This window comes from Phascolarctos cinereus, unplaced genomic scaffold (genome assembly GCF_003287225.1).
Source record: "Phascolarctos cinereus isolate Bilbo 61053 unplaced genomic scaffold, phaCin_HiC Scaffold_3;HRSCAF=262, whole genome shotgun sequence".
NCBI classification, from domain to species: domain Eukaryota; kingdom Metazoa; phylum Chordata; class Mammalia; order Diprotodontia; family Phascolarctidae; genus Phascolarctos; species Phascolarctos cinereus.
Genome location: NW_027555736.1, coordinates 97,048,692 through 97,067,184, shown reverse-complemented (window position 1 = coordinate 97,067,184; position 18,493 = coordinate 97,048,692). Strand labels below are relative to the sequence as shown.

Below are 18,493 nucleotides of genomic sequence, written 5' to 3'. Positions count from 1 at the left end.
GTATAAAAGGAAATACAGGAAGGAATCTGCCCTCATAGGGCTTGCCACATAGAGGGAGAGGCAAGGCAAGACTGGAACAGGAGAAATCATTAAAAATAATATGACAATTTATCTTGAGGCTTAATTGAATAGTCAAGGAAGTAAGAGCTAGAGGAATTCAAAGGAAGGAGATAGCCATTCCAAAGCATGGAGAAGGTTAGAGACTGGATAACTCCTTGTTATGGATGATGTAGAGTGGAATTGTGGTTCAAGTTAGGCATTGGAGGAGATGCCCTCTGGGCTGCTTTCTTGCTCTGATATGCTCTGAATACCTCTGGAGACAGGGTCAGGAAAACAAACAACAAAAGAAAGGAAGAAATAGAGAGGAGCACCAAATCACTCCGATAAGAGAAACCCTGAGACAATGCTGAGGTTTCACCTTGTATCCAGAAAATGGGCAAAGATAACAAAATGTGGGAATTATCAATACTGGAGGTATTGTGGAAAGGTGGGCACAATAACGTACAGTTGGAGTTATGAATGCATCCAATAATTCTGGAAAGTAATTTGGAGTTTTACTAAGAAAGTGACTGAAAAGTCCGTACCCTAGGACCTAGACATCCACTGTTAGGCATCTTCTCAAAAGGGAGTTGGAAAAAGAAGGAGCCCAAGTACAGCAAAATATTTATAGCAAAACTTTTTGCAATAAAAAAGAACTGGAAACAAACAGATGCCCACCAATTAATAATAATAGTAGTAGCTAAATTTTTATATAGCATTTACTATGTTCAGGAACTATACTAAGTACTTTATAATTATTATCTCATTTGACCCTCACAACAATGCTGGGAGATAAGTACTATTATTATCCTCATTTTACAGATAAGGAAAATGAGGCATCTAGGTTAAATGACTTGCCTAGGGTCATACAATTAGTAAGTATCTGAGGCTAGATTTAAAACCCAGGTCTTCCTGATTCCAGGTCCAGAACTCCATCCACAGGGCCACATAGCTGTCTATAGACTAAACAAGCTAAACAAATAATATAAATGGGATATAACTGTGCCATGAGGAACAATGAATATTAAAATGAGAGAAGCATGGGAAGACTTGTGTGAACTGATGCAAAGTAAAGTAAGCACAAGCAGGAAAACAGTATCTGCCATGACTACAACAGTATAAATGAAAGAGCAACAATAAAACATTTGAAACTCGCATGCTTCAAAATTATAATGAGCATGGTTGACCCCAGAGAAGAGATAGGAGAAGTCAACATCCCTCTCCCCCTTCTCTGTAGAGGTGGGGGTGGGTCTATGGGTATGGAATACTGTTTTGATGTCAGACTTTTTCAGTATGTTGTTCAGTTGTTCTAAACTGTTTTTTTTCCCTTTGTTATAAGGGATGGCTCTACAAGGGGAAAAGAAAGGTGAGGGATACTTTGGAAACTATAGATAATGAAATACTAAAAATAACAATAAAAATGGATTTTTTAAAAGGAAATCAGATGGAATATTTACATGTGAAAAACAGAGGCAGGAGAGGACAGAGAGACGCCTTGATTATCCGGAGGCAGAATTCAGATTTGGGTAGATAAATGGATGCAATAGGACTTTCTTGGCTGGGTTTTTTTTTTTTTATAAAATGACCCAGGTTTCCTAATCTAAATTAACAATAAAAGTTCATCTAGCAGAGGTTTACCCAGGGTCTCACTTGACTTCAATGGAAAATTGCTCCCTAGAAAGTTTACCCTAAGGTAGGGCTATGTTTTTCTGTACCTAAAAAAGGACTCACAAACACTTTGGCTTTATTCTGTTTTGCAGTTTTCCTCCTTGACCTCGCCAATAGCAAACATCGACAAGGGTAAGTGTGTTTTCCATTGCTGGTTTACCTGTGCTCGTTTTGAAAATATTCATCTCCACTAGAAGAAGAGAATGCTGGATGGAGGAAAACAAATGGATTATTTATTTGTTTGTTTGTTCATTCATTTATTTATTTGTTAGTGAATTTTTTTAGTCTTTAGAAGAACAAGACAGAAAGAGTAAAACTTTAGGCCACCAGCCAGGCTTTAAGTCAGGGCCAGCTGTGGGCATTATTGTAAGGCAGCTGAATTTGTTCCCTCACTTTCTTGGGCCCTTTGCTTTCCAAGCCTCATTTCCCCTCAGGTGCCCAGTATTCTCATATCCGTCTCCCATTCACCTTCCCTATCTCCCTTCCCTTCCCAATTCCCACTTCCCACTCACCATCTCCTCCTGCCTCTGCTCTTCCCTTCCTTTCTCAAGGCCTAACCTCAGGAAAAGCTCTACTCAGTTCAGTCCCCAGAGCTGAAAGCCCCAGGAGGTTGGAGGCTTCCTACTCAACTTGAAGAGAAAGGCTCCAAACAGAATACTCTTCAGTGGTTGTTCCCATCAGAGAAAGCCACATCTTTCCACATGCTGCTCCATTGTGGCGTTCAGCCCACACACCAGAGGATCAGGCATCTGCACGATGTATGAGCATCCAAACTTTTGTCAATAGGCTTTGAGAAAGGAGATTTTTATCCCCAGAGAAATGCAGTTGAAGTTTAGGAAGCTTATGAGCCCGAACCAATGCCAGATTGAGGTAATACAAAGTGCTAGAAAATACAGGCTATTATTCTGAGTAGCTTTGTGAGAATTTGCACTGTTCTCAAGATGAAATCAGCATGTTCTAGTGTGTGTTTGCACAGAACTTTGTGCACAGTAGGCTCTCAATATTAAAAAAAAAAACAGAACCATAACTAGGATGAGATAGCCAGGATTTGCACCCTGGCACCAAAATTTAGAAAGTGCTGATAGCACTTATGCCTTTCAACAGCATAGAAACAATTAAGTTTAGCATTTAGTTAGCAAGAATAACTAGTTAAGGGTATACTTCTTTTCCCTCCCTGACCTACCCCAATCCAGGTAAATTCCTTCACAGGCATAAACCCACCCTGTTCCACCATAGCAACTGCCTCATGATGTCTCAGGATCCCTGCTGGTGCATTTCTTGTCTCAATGTCTCTATCTCCCCACCACTGGGTAGGATCCAGTCTTTCCCCCTGAAAGAATCTTGCATCACTGGATCTCCCGACCACTGGTAGCATCCAGGGTGAGCACTTTTCCCTGAAGAGATTCTGTGTCCCTTCCCCTCCCTCCAAGAAGGGGAACTGAATTTTCTGAAAAAGATGATTTGAAACCACCTTCCTTGCTGCTCGCCCTGGACGTAGTTTGTGAAATATGCCCCAGGTGCCATAATGGTTAGTTATGACTCTGTTGTTGAATTGAAATGAATTGCATGAATCACTAGATCTTGGAGGATAGCCCATTTCTTGACATCGGCACAAGCAAACCTTTTCAAAGACGTGCCCAATTCTTAGCCTCAGTGCTGAAAAATAAATGAATTAATGAATGATCATTTGATTAAATTCAACACATTTCTTTTTGGACAAGACCTCTAATTTCATCATTGTAGCGAGTTCCTGGTGAGGAACTCTATACTAATATATATCAATGCCTCTCCTACAGCTGATACTGCCTGGTACACAGTAAGCATTCCATAAATGTTGTTGATTTGATTGTCTTAGAGAATTACTCGAAGCCCTGAGAGGTTACCTGAATTAACTCAGGATCACACAGCCTCTGTATGTCAGAGAAGGGACTTGAATCTCATGTCTTTTTTATTCCAAACCAGTTCCAGATAACCCACACTCATTAGTCTCTATCAACCAACATTTATTAGGCAACCACTGTGATTCTGTACTCATTATGAGGGCTACATAAATGAAAATAATGGTCTTTGCATTCAGCAATGTAACCTTACTTTGTACTAAGGACAATAGCCCGTATGAATAGAGAAGTATAATTCAAGGAAAAATATGATGGAAGAGGCAAAAGAGAAACCCAGATAAATAACTCTGAAAATTTGAAAAGAAAGAGAAAACTTTCATCTCAGGGAACTGGGGGCAGTTTTGGCAGAAGAGACGGCTCAGAGTAATAACTAAGCCAAACTGCACCAGGGTCAGAATCACTTGTTGGAAAAGAGACTGACATGGTGAGGTGTATAGGACAGTCTGAAGGAAGGGTACAGAGGGCGTCTTTGAAGGCATGAGAGGTGCAGGGTGTAGACAGCAGTCTGATAGGATGAGAGGGGAAGGCATGGTGACATAGAGCACCACAGCCACAGTTATGGTGAAAGAGGGGATGGCTTCTCCCCTTCTCGCCTTCTGCTTGGGAGTCTCAGAAAGACAGTTGGACCTTGAGCCTCCAGAGGCCTGAGAGGTGAGGTTCGTGGACATTGCTGCTTTGGGAAAGAAGTGTGGATGTCAGGACCCTTGAGCAGAGCCTTGTTTACTCCATGCTTTACAAAAGAAGAAGAAAGAAATTTTAAAAAGAAAAAAGTCCTGCTAGGCCTTGAACGAAGAGAAAGCTTTTAAGAGGCATGGATGAAGGTTGTGAATACCAGACATGGAGGTGAGAGAGAGAGAGAGCACTTATACGAATGCACGGGGATAGGAGTATGAAGGATAAATTGGGGAATAATAGCCGGTAATAGAGATTGACTGAAAAACAGAGTGCGTGAAGGGTGATAATGTGGAATCAGGTTGGAAAAGTAGGTTGGGGCTAAATCATGGAGCACCTTAAATGTCAGGCTCTTTGGTATTGTATCCCTGAGACAATGAATGAGGTACAGTCAAACCTGTGCATTTGGAAAACTATTTTAGCAGGTATGTAAAGGAGGAATAATAATCAGTTGTTGAGTAACTTACTGATTGATTGGAGAGACAGACAGAGGGATGGGGAGAGAGAGACAGAGACAGAGAGAGACAGAGAAAGACAGAGACAAAGAGAGACAGAGAGAGGTAAAGTGACAGGCAGAGACAGAGAGAGGGAAAGCGACAGATGGAGAGACAGAGACAGAGAGAGAATGCAGACAGAAGGACCAATTAGGAAACGAAATAGTTCAGGTGAGCATCCTGATATGTCTCCTCTTCATTGTTTAAAGTCCTGGGAAAAGTAACCTACATTCATTTCTTCTCCTTCACCACCCATGCACACCCTGCAATCTGACTTGGGATGATAGCTTTAGAGCCGGAAAGAATCTTAGAATACATTAAGTCCAACTCCCTCATTTTGGAGATAAGGAAATTGAGGCCCAGAAAAGTGAAGCAATTTGACCAAACTGAAGCAAACCTGCAATCCAATTCTAGATCCTCAGACTCTAAATCCAACCATAATGCCCACACCATGAAGAGCTCATTACTTTCACATTTTTTTTTCTTTTTCTTTTAGCTTTGGAGCAGTGAGGGGTTACAGTAGCTAGAGCATGAACCTTGGAGTCAGGAAGACTTGAGTTCAAATTCTGCCTTAGTTGTTTCCTAACTCTGTAACCTGGACAAGTAATTCAACCTGTCTCATTTTCAGTTTCCTCACCTGAAAGGTGAGGGTAATAATATCACCTCCCTCACAGGATCTATAATGAGGATCAAATGAAATGACATACATAAAGGTCTTTGCAAACCTTGAAGTGTTATAGAAATGCTAGCTATTATTATATTAACTATTTTACCAAGGACATGAATTAGCCAAGAATTAAGCAACTGGCCAATGGGAACTTAACTTATTTTGTGCCATGGACCTCCTTTGGCAATGTGGTGAAGTTCATGGACCTCTTCTCAAAATAATGTTTTTAAATGCACAAAATAAAATACGTAGGATTACAAAGGAAACCAATTTTGCTGAAACAGTTATTAAGATACATATTTTTTTCAAGTTCACAGACCCCAGGTTAATAACTCCTGTTTTAAGACTTTAAGTAGAAAGGGGTCTTAAATATTATTGATAGTTCAACAGCTTCCTCCCTCAATCTTACAAATAAGGAAACTGAGGTTCAAATAGAGGGAGTGATTTGCCCAAGGTTATACAGATAAGAGGTAGAAATTTGGAGAACCAGGTATGGGATCCACACTTTCAGACTCCAGACTTGGTGTCCTTTTTCCAACTCCTTAGTCTTTCTTGGACAGCACAGTATGGTTTTAAGACCCAGAGGAGCACCCTGCTTCATTACCCAGCTGCTGGAGAAGGAAGCGTTAAGCCAAACAACTCAGGTCTTTGTGGATCTAACCACGGCAGGTGACACTGTCAGCCACCAGGGCTACGGAGGTGCTTTTTCAAAGCTTGGCTCTCTCCTGAAATGTGTGCTGAGCCCATCCATCAGCCATCCCACTGCCTGCCAGAGAGGATCTCCACAGAGAGCGCACTGTCAGCTCGACTCAAAACGTCAAATGGAATCAGACAGGACTGTGTTTTGGTGTAGGCCCTCCGAGGAGGTTTCTGTGCCATGATGATTGATGATGCCAACAGGGACGTGATACCAGGGATTTTGATTGCATTTCACACATCTGGCAAGCTCTTTAACCAGAGCAGCTGCAAAACCCCCTTTGCAGTAACTCACAGCTTTTTGGGGAAAGACCCTGGACACAGACCACTGTAAGCTTGGTCCAAAGGCCTTCAGCCTCTGACTGAGCTAAAGTCCTCAACTCCTGATGTTTCCTAAAACTTGCTGACTTCCACGGAACTGAAATAAATGAGAAACCTTGTGCAGTAGTGGAAAGCACAGGTCTGGGCATAGAAAGACCTAGTTCAGGTCCCAGAACTGTCATTAATGAGCTGTATCATCTTAAACATATTATTTAACCTTTTTGTGCCTCAATTTTCTCATCTCCAGTCAGGAGCTCCCTCCCTACTTCATGGGGTAGTTATGAGTATCAAATATCATCATCGTCGTCATCATCATAATTATTATCACAATAAATAGGTTACATCTATATAGCACTTAAATGTTTGCAAAATACTCAGTTGATCCTTATGATGGTGCTGTGAGGTACACGTTGATATCATCCCAGCATAACAACACAGAGATAACACAGGATGGCTACTCTATTTTCGGTGGATATTCAGTTCAACAAACAGGGCTTCCCATCAATAACCAAATTCCCCATTTCCACAATGGAATCCATGATTTTCTACCCTTCCCTATACTTTCCTATTTCTGTCCTGGCTACTGCCCAGGTTCCTATCCTCAGAGTCACCTTTGACTCTTCCCTCTTCCTCATCACTCCATTTCCACAAAGTTGCCAGGTTTCCTCACCTCCTCAATATTTCCACGGCTTCCAGTCTCTCCCCTGTCCAAAATGTCCTTCGCACAGCTTCTAATTAGTATTCCTAAAACAAAGATCAAACCATGTCTCTCCCTTACTCAGAAGTCTTCTCCCTTAGTAAATTTATTTATAATAATAGCTAGCATTTATATAGCACCTACTATGCTAAGTGCTTTATAAATATCTCATTTTATCAAATATATGCATACACACACACACACACATATATATACACATACAAACATACACATAGGATGATAGATTTTAAATTGGAATGTATCCTAGAGGCCATCAAATCCAACTTTCTCATTATACAGATGAAGAAACTGAGGCACAGAGAAATTAAACTACCTGCCCAGGGTCACACAGTTAGTAAGCATCTGGGGGCAGGATTGAAACCTAGGTCTTTCTGGCTCTGAGCCCATCTTTCTGTCTATTTCCTACATGCATGTATTGAAACTCCTCATGCTGGCATCATCTGGAAGTGATTTGTCTCCCACCTACTTTTCATGACTTCTTTCATGTTACCCCAACCCTTCATTAAGTGTATGTTCCCCAATACCTAGCACAATGTCTTGTATATAGTAGGCACTTAATGCAGTTTTATTGGACTGAATTGTTGACTAGAGAAATCCTTAAGTGAAATATTTCACACAGTTGTCCATTTTCTCCCCTTTTTCCAGTGCTCTTTTAATTTTCCTAGTGATACTAAGAAGAAAGCCTCAGTTTGAGACCACTTCTTCAATGCCCAATAATATCCCTTTGAACAAAGGAGATTGGCCCTGGACTCAAAGAGAGTCTGGCAAAGGTTCCTAAAGTGGGCAATACCACCCCCTGGGGGGCACTGGGACAATCCAGGAGAGTGGTGGTAGTAGCCTCTGGTGCAATTGGGGGCATTGAACAAAAATAAGGGTCAATCTAACCTAACTCCAGTGGGGTGCTGAGTAATTTTTTTTTAAAGGGGCAGTAGGCCAAATACGTTTGGGAGCCTTTGGCGCAGAAAGCAGCAGCTGAGAGGAAAATGGGGAACCTAAAAATAAGGAAAAAATACACACACACATACATACACACACAGTTACACACATATGCATACACAGATACATATGCATATTTAATGTTATACATATGTAGTATATCTTATAATATGTGTATATATCTGTTTATATAATGTGCATATATAATATACATTATGTATATTTATGTGCATATATTATATGTAAACATTATGTTTGAATCTATGTGTATATGTGTTTATACATGTATAGTATTATAATATATGGATTACATATGTTTATACATATATAGTATATGTATGTGTTGTGCCTGTATTATATGTTTATACAAGTATGGTAAATGTGTATGTGATGTGCATATTATGTATGTTTATATATGTAGTATATATGTATGTTTATATTATATGTGGTTATACACATATAATGTATATAATATATATTATATATGTTTGTACATATATAGTATAGGTAGATATTGTGTGTACATTATATCTGTTTATGCACATATAGTATTGTGTATATAATATGCATATTGTGTATATTTATATGTACTATATATAGATATGTTTGTATTATGTGGTCATACATATATTATGTATGTTTGTACATATATAGTATAGGCATATATTGTGTATATATTATATCTGTTTATACACATATAGTATTGTGTATATAATATGCATATTATGTATTTTTATAAGTATGTAGTATAGGTACACATTATATATGTTTATACACATGTAGCATGTGTGTATATAATATATGGGCAGCTAGGTGGCACAGTGAATAGAATGCTGGGCCTGAAGTCATGAAGACTCCTTTTCCTAAGTTCAAATCCAGCCTCAAACACTTCGTAGCTGTGTGATCCTGGGCAAGCCACTTAACCCTGTTTGCCTCAGTTTCCTTATTTGTAAAAATGAACTGGAGAAGGAAATGACAAACCACTCTAGTATCTTTGCCAAGAAAATCCCACATGGGGTCAACAAAGAGTCAGAAACAACTGAACAACAACAAATATATATATTATACACATACAATATGTGAGTATATATACATATATGTGTACATCTATAGCATCTCCCATATTGTTATTTGACTTTTTGTGTGCATGTTCTCTCCCCCCAACTATCTTATAAGTTTCTCTAAGCTTCTTGAGGTCAGGGACTGTGTCTTAAATATCCTTGAATTCTCCATGGTACTTAAAAAAATACCTTGCATGTAATGGGGAGGGAAGGGAACTGAATATTTCTTGATAGATTTCTCTTCCTTTCGATGGAGCTTTCTCGTATATATACATATGTTATGTATGTATATACATGTATATTATGTGTATGATTGCACCAAGGACTCTAGTGTCAAGGACTTTCTTTTCTGGGTCTTCACTAGCTGTGGTTGTTGAGGAAGTGGAACCTCTACCAGCTTCCTTGAAGTCCCGACTAAAATTCCATCTTTTACTGGAAGCCTTCCCTAACCGCTTTTAATTTTAGTACCTTCCTATTCTTTCCTCTTTATCCTATATATAGCTCACTTTGTATATATTTGTTTATACGTTGTCTCTCCTGTTAGACTGTAAGCTCCTAGAGGGCAGGACTGTCTTTTGCCTCTTTTTGTATCCTCAGTGCTTAGCGTGGTGCCTCGCACTCAGTAGGCACTTAATAACTATTTCTCAGTTGATTCACTTGTTTGACATATAGAGGTAGTCACCCGTCTCATCTCTACAAGGCTTTTGCCCCTAGAGGAATCAAGCTGGAAACGGGATCTGAAATCTCTTTGTGCTGCCTTTTAGGTTTGCGTGCCTGACGGTGATAGTTTGTTGATGTTGGTGTAGGTAGTAGCAGGCTCATTCTTCACAGGGATCGGGGCATGCTGCTCTTTCCAGGGCCATGTTTACAGCAGACTGTTAATTCTTTGAGTTCAGAACAGGAAATGTAGCTACTGTTGAAGGGAATTTCCATAGCCATATCAGCCCTGATCAGCCCCAAGTGACTTAGTTCTATTTGGATACACATCCCTACGTCTTGAAGACCCCTCCCTGTCTTGGTGATCTGGGACCCACTGCCCCAGTTGATTCTGTCCATCCCAATAGTGGAAAAAGCCATGTTCTTGAAGAATGAGAGAATCCTAGCATATTTGTATTTAACAGACTTCTTTAGAAGGGAGTTCTTCCGCAATTGACTTTATTTTCAGCAGAGATTAGCTTAATGTTTTCCTTTGCCACTCTGTACAGCAGTTAGAAACCATTATAGTTCAGAATCACAGAATTTCAGAGTTGGAAGAGATCTTGGCAATCATGTAGACCAACTCATACCAGAAAAAAATCCCCGCTAAAACATACCCAACAAATGGTCATTCAACTTCCGTTTGACGATCTCTTTGAAGTGATATATGCCCACTATCTATCATGGCATCCCATCCCCTTTTTGTGTAGCTCTTAGTTGGAAGGAAGTTGTAGGGTTTTTTCTCCTTACATCAAACCTAATTTTTCCTCTCTGAAACTTCCATTCATTATTCCTAGTTTTACCTTTTAGGGCAAAATAGAACAAGTCTAATTCCTCTTCCATATAATAGCTCCTTAAATACTTGAAGACAGCTATTATGTTCTACCCTGAGCCTTCTTTTCACCAGGTTAAGTACCCCCAGTTGCTTCATCCACTACTCATAGGACTCAGATTCAAGGCCTTTATTCTAGTTGCCTTCCTCTGAACACTCTTCAGATTATTGCCAAGACCTGAACACATTATTCTACACATCGTCTCACCAGGGAAGAGTACAGTGGGACTACTACTTCCTATTCTTATAAACTATGCTTCCCAGTGCAGCATTAGTTTTGGTGGGGAGGGAGCTGTAAGGGAACTGCCATATCATACTGTTGACTCACTGTACTTGCAGTCCATCACTTCCATTCGATCCAAAAAATATTGATTGAGCTCTAATGGTCCTGTCTTTGTCTGACCAAAGGAAACAAAAGCCAAATAAGACATATTCCCTGCCTGAACAGAGCTCGTAGTCTAGTGGAGAAAAAATAAAACATGCCAATCAAATGGCACTTGTTTAATGTTATATTTTTTCTAACACTGGAAAGACCTGCTGGAGGTCATTTCTATCATCCCCCTGATAGACAGCATCTTAACTGTCCTTCTTAGACGTGTGGTTTTCTTCCATTTTTCAACACCTACAAAGAAGCTGAGAAACTATGCACCATTATTCTGAAGTTATTCAGGAAATGACTTAAACACCTGGAAAAGTAATTATCCAAAAACACCTGCTGGAAAGGAAAAAAAAAGGCAGTTCTCCAAGGAGAGATAAATAAATAAATGATCCAATCTTCTCATTACCAAAGTCATTTCTCTACTCCTCCCTTTCTGCTGCACCCCCCCCACCAAAGGCAGAATGAAATCTTGCATATCAAACTTGGAGAAATATTTTATTTCCCCTTGTTGTTTCTTTCTTTGCTTTGTCTCGTTAGATGGAGGAAAACTTGATTTGCTCCAGGAAGACAATGGTCTTATCTTCAACTGAGATCCTTATCCCTGGCTAGGTGTGCTCCAAGAGCACTTTCATATTGTAGAAATTCAGTTCCTGTAAGATAATGAGCCAGGAGAAGGAGTCCTGACTTGACATTGTGATAAATGAGGTGAAATTTTGGAATGGAACCAGAGTTAGTGTATTCAAGAAGAAATAAAGGACTAGTTCTATTTTAATATGAAATACAAAAGTTATTTTACAAAAGTAGATTTTTCAAAAGCCAAAGAGATAAGGACTATAACCGAATGACTGAGGAAGCTAAGATAATGGCAATTGATGATCAGTCCAAAGTAGAATGTTACCCATTAAGCCATCAGGCCAGCTCTGTAGGAGAACTTTTTCAGGTTTGCTATCTGCATTTTCTCTCTCCTTATTATCATATGTATCTGGAGAGCTCTTTATATAATTCCTGCTGGTGCCTGGGATACCATCTGGAGTCAAGGAAGTCAACTCAACTTTCTCCACATACAAAACTTCTTCTACCTCCTATTGCTTCCCAAGTCTGAAAAATACAGCCAGCATCTGTTGGAAGTTTTCAGTGCTTATGGCTGTGAGGCAGGGCTCTGGCTCCTGTTACTGCGTTCCCCCCAACATTATTCAAGGTTCGTAAATATTTAGCAGATTGTCTTTCGTGGCTATCAAAATTTTAGGTTGGAAGCCTAGATATGGATGAGAATAAAAAGGAAAGCCATCCCCCAAAGTAAGTGTGGACATTCTTTGCTCCATATATAGAGTAAGTAGAATGCCAAACAATGACAGACAAGAAAAGAGCAAGGAATTTCTTTGGCATATTGGACCTGAAGTGGATGATAGAGGCTCTTTAAGAAATCTGAATTAATCCATGTGCAAAGGCAAGAAACACAAGTTCCAAACCTGCCTATACACTCTGTGTTGCTGTTCAGTCGTTTTTCAGTCATACCTGACACTTTATAACCCCATTTTGGGGTTTTCTTGGCAAAAATACTGGAGTGTTTGTCATTTCCTTCTCCAGCTCACTTTACAGATGAGGAAACTGAGGTAAATAGGGTTAAGTGACTTGCCCAGGGTCACACTGCTAGTAAATGTCTGAGGCCAGATTTGAACTCAGGAAGATGAGTCTTCCTGATTCGAAGCCCAGTGCTTACCCAGCTGCCCTTAAACAAATCTCATCTCTTTAAGCCTCAGTTTTCCCAACTGCAAAAAAAGCTAATAGTACCTCTCTGCTCTGTTGCCTCCAGCCCAAGACTATGCTGATAAGTTTAACAAGTGGCTCTCTGGAGGAAGAGGAGGAGATATAGCTACAACACACTTTAAGTTTAATCTCCATTATTCACATTTCTTATTTCACTTTTTTGTCTAGCATCAAGAACACACACACATAAGAATCAAGACCTTATTGTAGTGATTGCCAATTTTTGAGGAATAAATGCTCAGACTGAAAATTGAACAACTGGCTCAAACTTTTCCCTCTCCTTCACCCAATTTTACAGAGTCAGAGGGACAAGCAGCCTCTGTTTCAGTCACATTGTTTCATCGGGTAGAAAAGAAGTGAAAGGAGGGTAGAAATTTGGGTGCAATTAAAAGGCAAAGGCTTCTAGCTACGTCCTGTTCCTCAAAAAATCTACAGTTGTAGTGTTATCTGCCAGGGACACTGCTCATCCCAGCCCAAATATCAATCAGGTTTAGGGAAGCCCCTAGTGAGAGTAAAGCAAAGTAGTCAAAAAGACAGAATTTACCCAAGTAATTCTCTATATTCCTGGCTGGGTATACTTATAGGTATGACTCAAAAAAGAGATAAAATAGCTTTGAACTGGCCCCAAAAACCCTATCTGTAAGGAAAAAGTCATTTAATAGTTGATAGTAGTCAGAGAGCTGGCATAGAGCAATAGCTGAACAGCAGAGAAACAGTCTAGAAGCATTTCATCAGAGAAGCAGTAAATGGCATCTTAGAAGAAGCAGCAACCCGAGCAGATAGCCACCAGGAGCTCTGTAGGAAGTAACAAGTCTCAGCTACCGAGGCAAAGAGATACTGCAATTCCAGGAGAGTGGTTGCTGGGTTCTTGATTCTCTCCTCTTCCAATGGTGCCATGGGAATCTGTAAGAGAGTGTGCCCTTCTGGATAGGAGGGAATTCTTTTCTTGCTATTTACCTTGCTACTGTTTTAATAAATGCCTTTTACTAATGATTTTACGTGTAAAATGTCATTTGTAAAATAAGAGAATACATTGAATGGGAGATTAGGGAAGAGGTTTTGAAACAATGCTGCCCCAAAGAGTACCTTGAATCCAGATGGAATTTTCAGGGGCCAAGTTGAAGATTATGCATTCTACTAATGTTATATTTATTCTATAAATGTAATAAAATGTTATGTTTCTTTAACCATTTCTCTTTCATTCTCTCACCTGCTGTAGATTGGACTCCTGATGACTATGAATATAGTGCTGAATATTATGATAATGAAACAATTATAAGTAATGTGTCTGAGTATCACGAGTATACTACTTGGGTCTCTATAGAAAATGGTAAGAAAATCAGCTTATTTGGGATGTGATAGATGGGAAACTTGGGAGGAAAGGGAGGAAATGCATGGATGTCTGTATTCTCTTTGCACTGTCTCTCCTCTCTCTCATCACCCCAAGTATTGTCTCAAAATGATGGTGTCAAAAGAATTATTTAGACAGTATTATGTTTAGGACTTTTCCTCCTTTGAGAATTATAGAATCTTAAGGATAGAAGGGACTTTGGAGATTATCTCATCAATGTCCTCATTTTTACAGATGAGGAAACTGAGGTCCAGACAAATAAAAGTGGTTGTTCAAGATCACACTTTTAGTTGGTAGTAGAATGAGTGTTAGAACTCACTAGACTTCTGACTGCCAGCCACAAAGCCAGTCACGTTTTTATCTCTTATCACGGTGTAGGCTTTCGTGTACAAAACAGATCACAAGTAGAAGAGGCCCGTTGTGGTGAGGACCCAAGAGAAAAGACAACAGGGTGCATGCCATGGTAAATGGAGTACAGGACTTGGCATCAGGAGACAAGGTTTTTGAATCCTGCCTCAGACCCATACTAGCTGCTTACTCTTCACAATTATTAACCTTTCAGAGTCTCTGTTCTTTATCCTTAAAATGGGACTAATGACACTTGTATTACCTGACAGGACTGTTGTGAGGAAGATGTTTTAAAAGTGTGGGTCATTTATAAGCTCAAGATTGGTAGTTAAGTCTCTTCTCTTCCAATGATGCCATGGGAATCTGTAAGAGAGTGTGCCCTTCTGGGTAGGAGGGAATTCTTTTTTTGTTATTCACCTTGCTATCGTTTTTAATAAATACATTTTACTTATGTTTTTAGAGACCTTAAGGTTAGTAAATAATCTCCTTGCAAATAGGGATTATTTCATTCTTTGTACATGTATCACCAGCACTTAGCACAGTGCCTGGCACATAGTAGGTGCTTACTAAATATTAGTTGCTTGCTTGATTTGTCAGCAACCCCTGCAAACATTCTCTACTTTCTAAATACTGCAGATCCATGCCAGCCCAATCCTTGCATGCATGGTGGTGACTGTGTTATAAAAGGAGATAGCTTCAAATGTAACTGCCCTGCCCTATTCACCGGGGGAAAATGTCAAATAGGTGAGTGTGTTTTTCTAAATTTTGCTTTTGAATCTCTCACACTGAAAAGGAAACATACCCTGCTCCCAGACTCCACCCTTTACCCCCATCCTCAACCTGCTCCCTGGATTATAAAGGAATGGGCCAAATTGACCTTGGAAAGAGCAGCTAAATGTGCAATTACACTTATTCTGGCAAAGGATTCTGGAGTTAGATGGGACTTTAGAAAGCTTCTAGTTAGAGAACTAAGGCTGAGGTGGGACGGGTAAGAGGAGGAACATAAGGTAGGGGGAAATGATTCATCCAAGGTCACACCATGAATTAATAGCAGACCCCAGAAATGCACTCAACCTGGAGTTGGGAGACCAGGGTCTGAATCCTGGCTCTGCCCCTTACTAGCTGTATGAACATAACTTGATCCACATTTCTGAGACTGTTTCCTCATCTGCAAAATGAGGATGATAATATTTGTGAGAAGTCCCCCATGGTGTTTTTGTAAGGAAAGTGTTTTGTAGACTTTAAAGTGCTACAGAAATATGAGCAATTATTACCTGAAACTCTTCCTACTTCAGTGGTTACAGTTCAGGTAATTTTTTAAAACGTATATTTATTCTGAATTTAACAAACACCAAATAAAATTGGTATTTCCATTCATATACTGGAAAAAAGAGATTTACGTATACAACTGTAGTTTTTATTATAAACAACTTACATTTTTTAAAGTAAATAACAAATTCAACCATAGCTTTCAAAGCTATCCTGCTTCTGTGTGCTTCTTTCTGGCCTTTTTATTCTCTTTTCTGCATTTCTTTTAAAAAATGCTTCAATCACTCTCTTTTGCTTTTTTTTTCTTCTACCCTATGCCAATCTCCTCTTGTTCTTCCATCTCACACCCCATTAGAAAAAAGAAAATAAAAGCAAAGTCCTTTTAGCAAACATGGATGAACTAGGTAATCTTAAAATTCTTAGTTCCATGATTATTTATGATTTTTGAGCCCCTAAATACTATATTTCGTTAACTCATTGGTAAAGGCACAAATTGACATGCCTATGTCTCCCCTATCCTGAAAAAGACCTCACTTGATCCTTCCATTCTCGTGAACTATCATCCTATATCTCTTCTTCCCTTTGTAGCTAAACTGGAAAAGACAGTCTATGATAAGTGGCCCCCACTTTGTCTCCTCCTACTCTCTTCTTAACTCCTTACAATCTGGCTTCTGACCCTATCATTCCATCAAAACTGCTCTGTCTAAAGTCACTAATGATTTCCTAGTTACCAAATCTAATGTCTTTGTCACAATCCTCATTGTCATTGTCCTCTCTGTAGATTTGACACTGTTGACCACTCCTGCTTCTTTGATACTCTCTTCTCTCTAGGTTTTCAAGACACCACTGGTTCTCCTATCTATCTGGCCTTTCCTTCTCTGTCTCCTTTGCTGGATCCTCATCCAGTTCATGTCTTCTAACCATAGGTGTACCCTGGGTTCTGTCCTGGACTCTCTTCTCCCTCTATATTACTTCACTTGATGACTCCCAGGGATTTAATTTCGACCTCTATGCTGATTGTTCTCAAATCTACCTATTCTGCCCCAAATGCTCTGCTGACCTCCAATCTCACTTCTCCAACTGCCATTTAGACTTTTCAAATTGGATGTCCAGTCGACATCTTAAATTCAGTATTTCTGAAACTTATCTTTTCCCCTAAACCTTCTCCCCTATCTAGAGAAGAGCACCATGCTTCCCAGTCCCTCAAGCTCACAACCTAGGAGTTATCCTGGACTAACCCTCACTATTTCTCACCCCCCCCATCCAATTGGTTGATAAAGCCTGTCAATTTCACCTTTGTACCATCTCTTATTTAGGCCCTCTTCTCTCCTCTGAAACTGCCACCTTTCTAATACAGGCTCTCATCACCTGTCACCTGGCTTATTGCAAAAGCTGCTGGTGGGTCTGCTTGCCTTAAGTCTCTCCCCACTCCAATCCATCCTCCCATTCAGCCACTAAAATGATTTTCCTAAAGCACAGGTCTGACCATGTCACCCCCCTCCTCAACAAACTCTGATAGCCTCCTATTTTCATCAGGATTAAATAATGCTCTTTTTGGCATTCAAAGTCCATCATAACCTAGCCCCCTCCTACCTTTCCAGTCTTCTTAGACCTTCCTCCCAGAGAGGTACTCTTCAATCCAAGGATCCTGGCCTCCTGACTTTTCCAAGAATAAGACATCCATCTCTAATCTCAGGGCATCTTCCCTGGCTCTCCCTCAAGTCTGGAATGCTCTCCCTCCTCCTCTCCAACCACTGACCGCCCTGGATCCTTTTAAGTCCCTACTTAAATCCTACTTTCTACATCAAGCCTTCCCCAACCCATCTTAAACCTAGTGCCTTCTTTCTGTTAATTATTTCCTATTTATCCTGTATACAGCTTGCTCTGTGTGTGTGTGTGTGTGTGTGTGTGTGTGTGTGTGTGTGTCTGCATGTTGTTCCCCTATTAGAGTGTAAGCTCCTTGTGGGCAGGGACTGTCTTTTGCCTTTTCTGTATCCCCAGAGCTTAGCACAGTGCCTGATACATAGTAGATGCTTAATAAATATTTCCTGACTATGTATTAAGAAAATGGGTGGGGGGACGGGGAAGAGGCCAAACTTAGAGGTTCACATCTCACACATACAAGTTCATTTCATGCAGAGAATGCTCTCTTCCAAAGCCACAGACTTTACTTAGTTCACTCTGACCACCTCATAAAGGAAAGCTGGTTTTCTGCAAAGGGGTGAAGGAAGGATGGTTTGGGGAAGCCCATCATTCCTACTAGAGCTACAAGTCAAAGCAAAGTTGAGTATCGCTGTATTTATAGGTGAAGGGCAGCACAGTGAGAAAAATGCACCCAAATCAATGTTAGGGTCTTTTTGGTTTTTTCCCTATTAGATATCAGTTATAGATTTAATTTCCTTTTTTATTTTAAGCTGCTTGAAGGCAGGGACCAGGCCATTTTTCATCTTTGTATCCCCAGTGCTGAGGTGCTTAATAAATACTTATTGAATTGAATTTCTCCCCTTTTACTACTTGTCTGTTGTAGTACGAAACACATGCCAGAGAAATCCTTGTGCCAGGGGAGAATGTCTCATTATCCAGACTCCACCGTATTACAGATGTGCCTGTAACCATCCATATAGGGGTCCAAACTGTTCGAAAGGTAAGTCATAGGTGGGAGCAGGGGAGAAAACCCATTT

The 18,493-nt window shown here is 40.0% G+C and overlaps 1 protein-coding gene across 1 annotated transcript in view; it reads left to right on the top strand.

Annotated features, from left to right (window-relative positions):
- Window positions 1-18,493, top strand: part of HABP2 (hyaluronan binding protein 2) — a 56,690-nt gene that overhangs the window by 19,507 nt on the left and 18,690 nt on the right. The window contains exons 2-5 of the mRNA XM_020988087.2: window positions 1,800-1,839; window positions 14,064-14,174; window positions 15,180-15,287; window positions 18,340-18,456. Coding sequence (XP_020843746.1) covers window positions 1,800-1,839; window positions 14,064-14,174; window positions 15,180-15,287; window positions 18,340-18,456 — 376 coding nt within the window. The remainder of the gene's footprint in view (window positions 1-1,799; window positions 1,840-14,063; window positions 14,175-15,179; window positions 15,288-18,339; window positions 18,457-18,493) is intronic.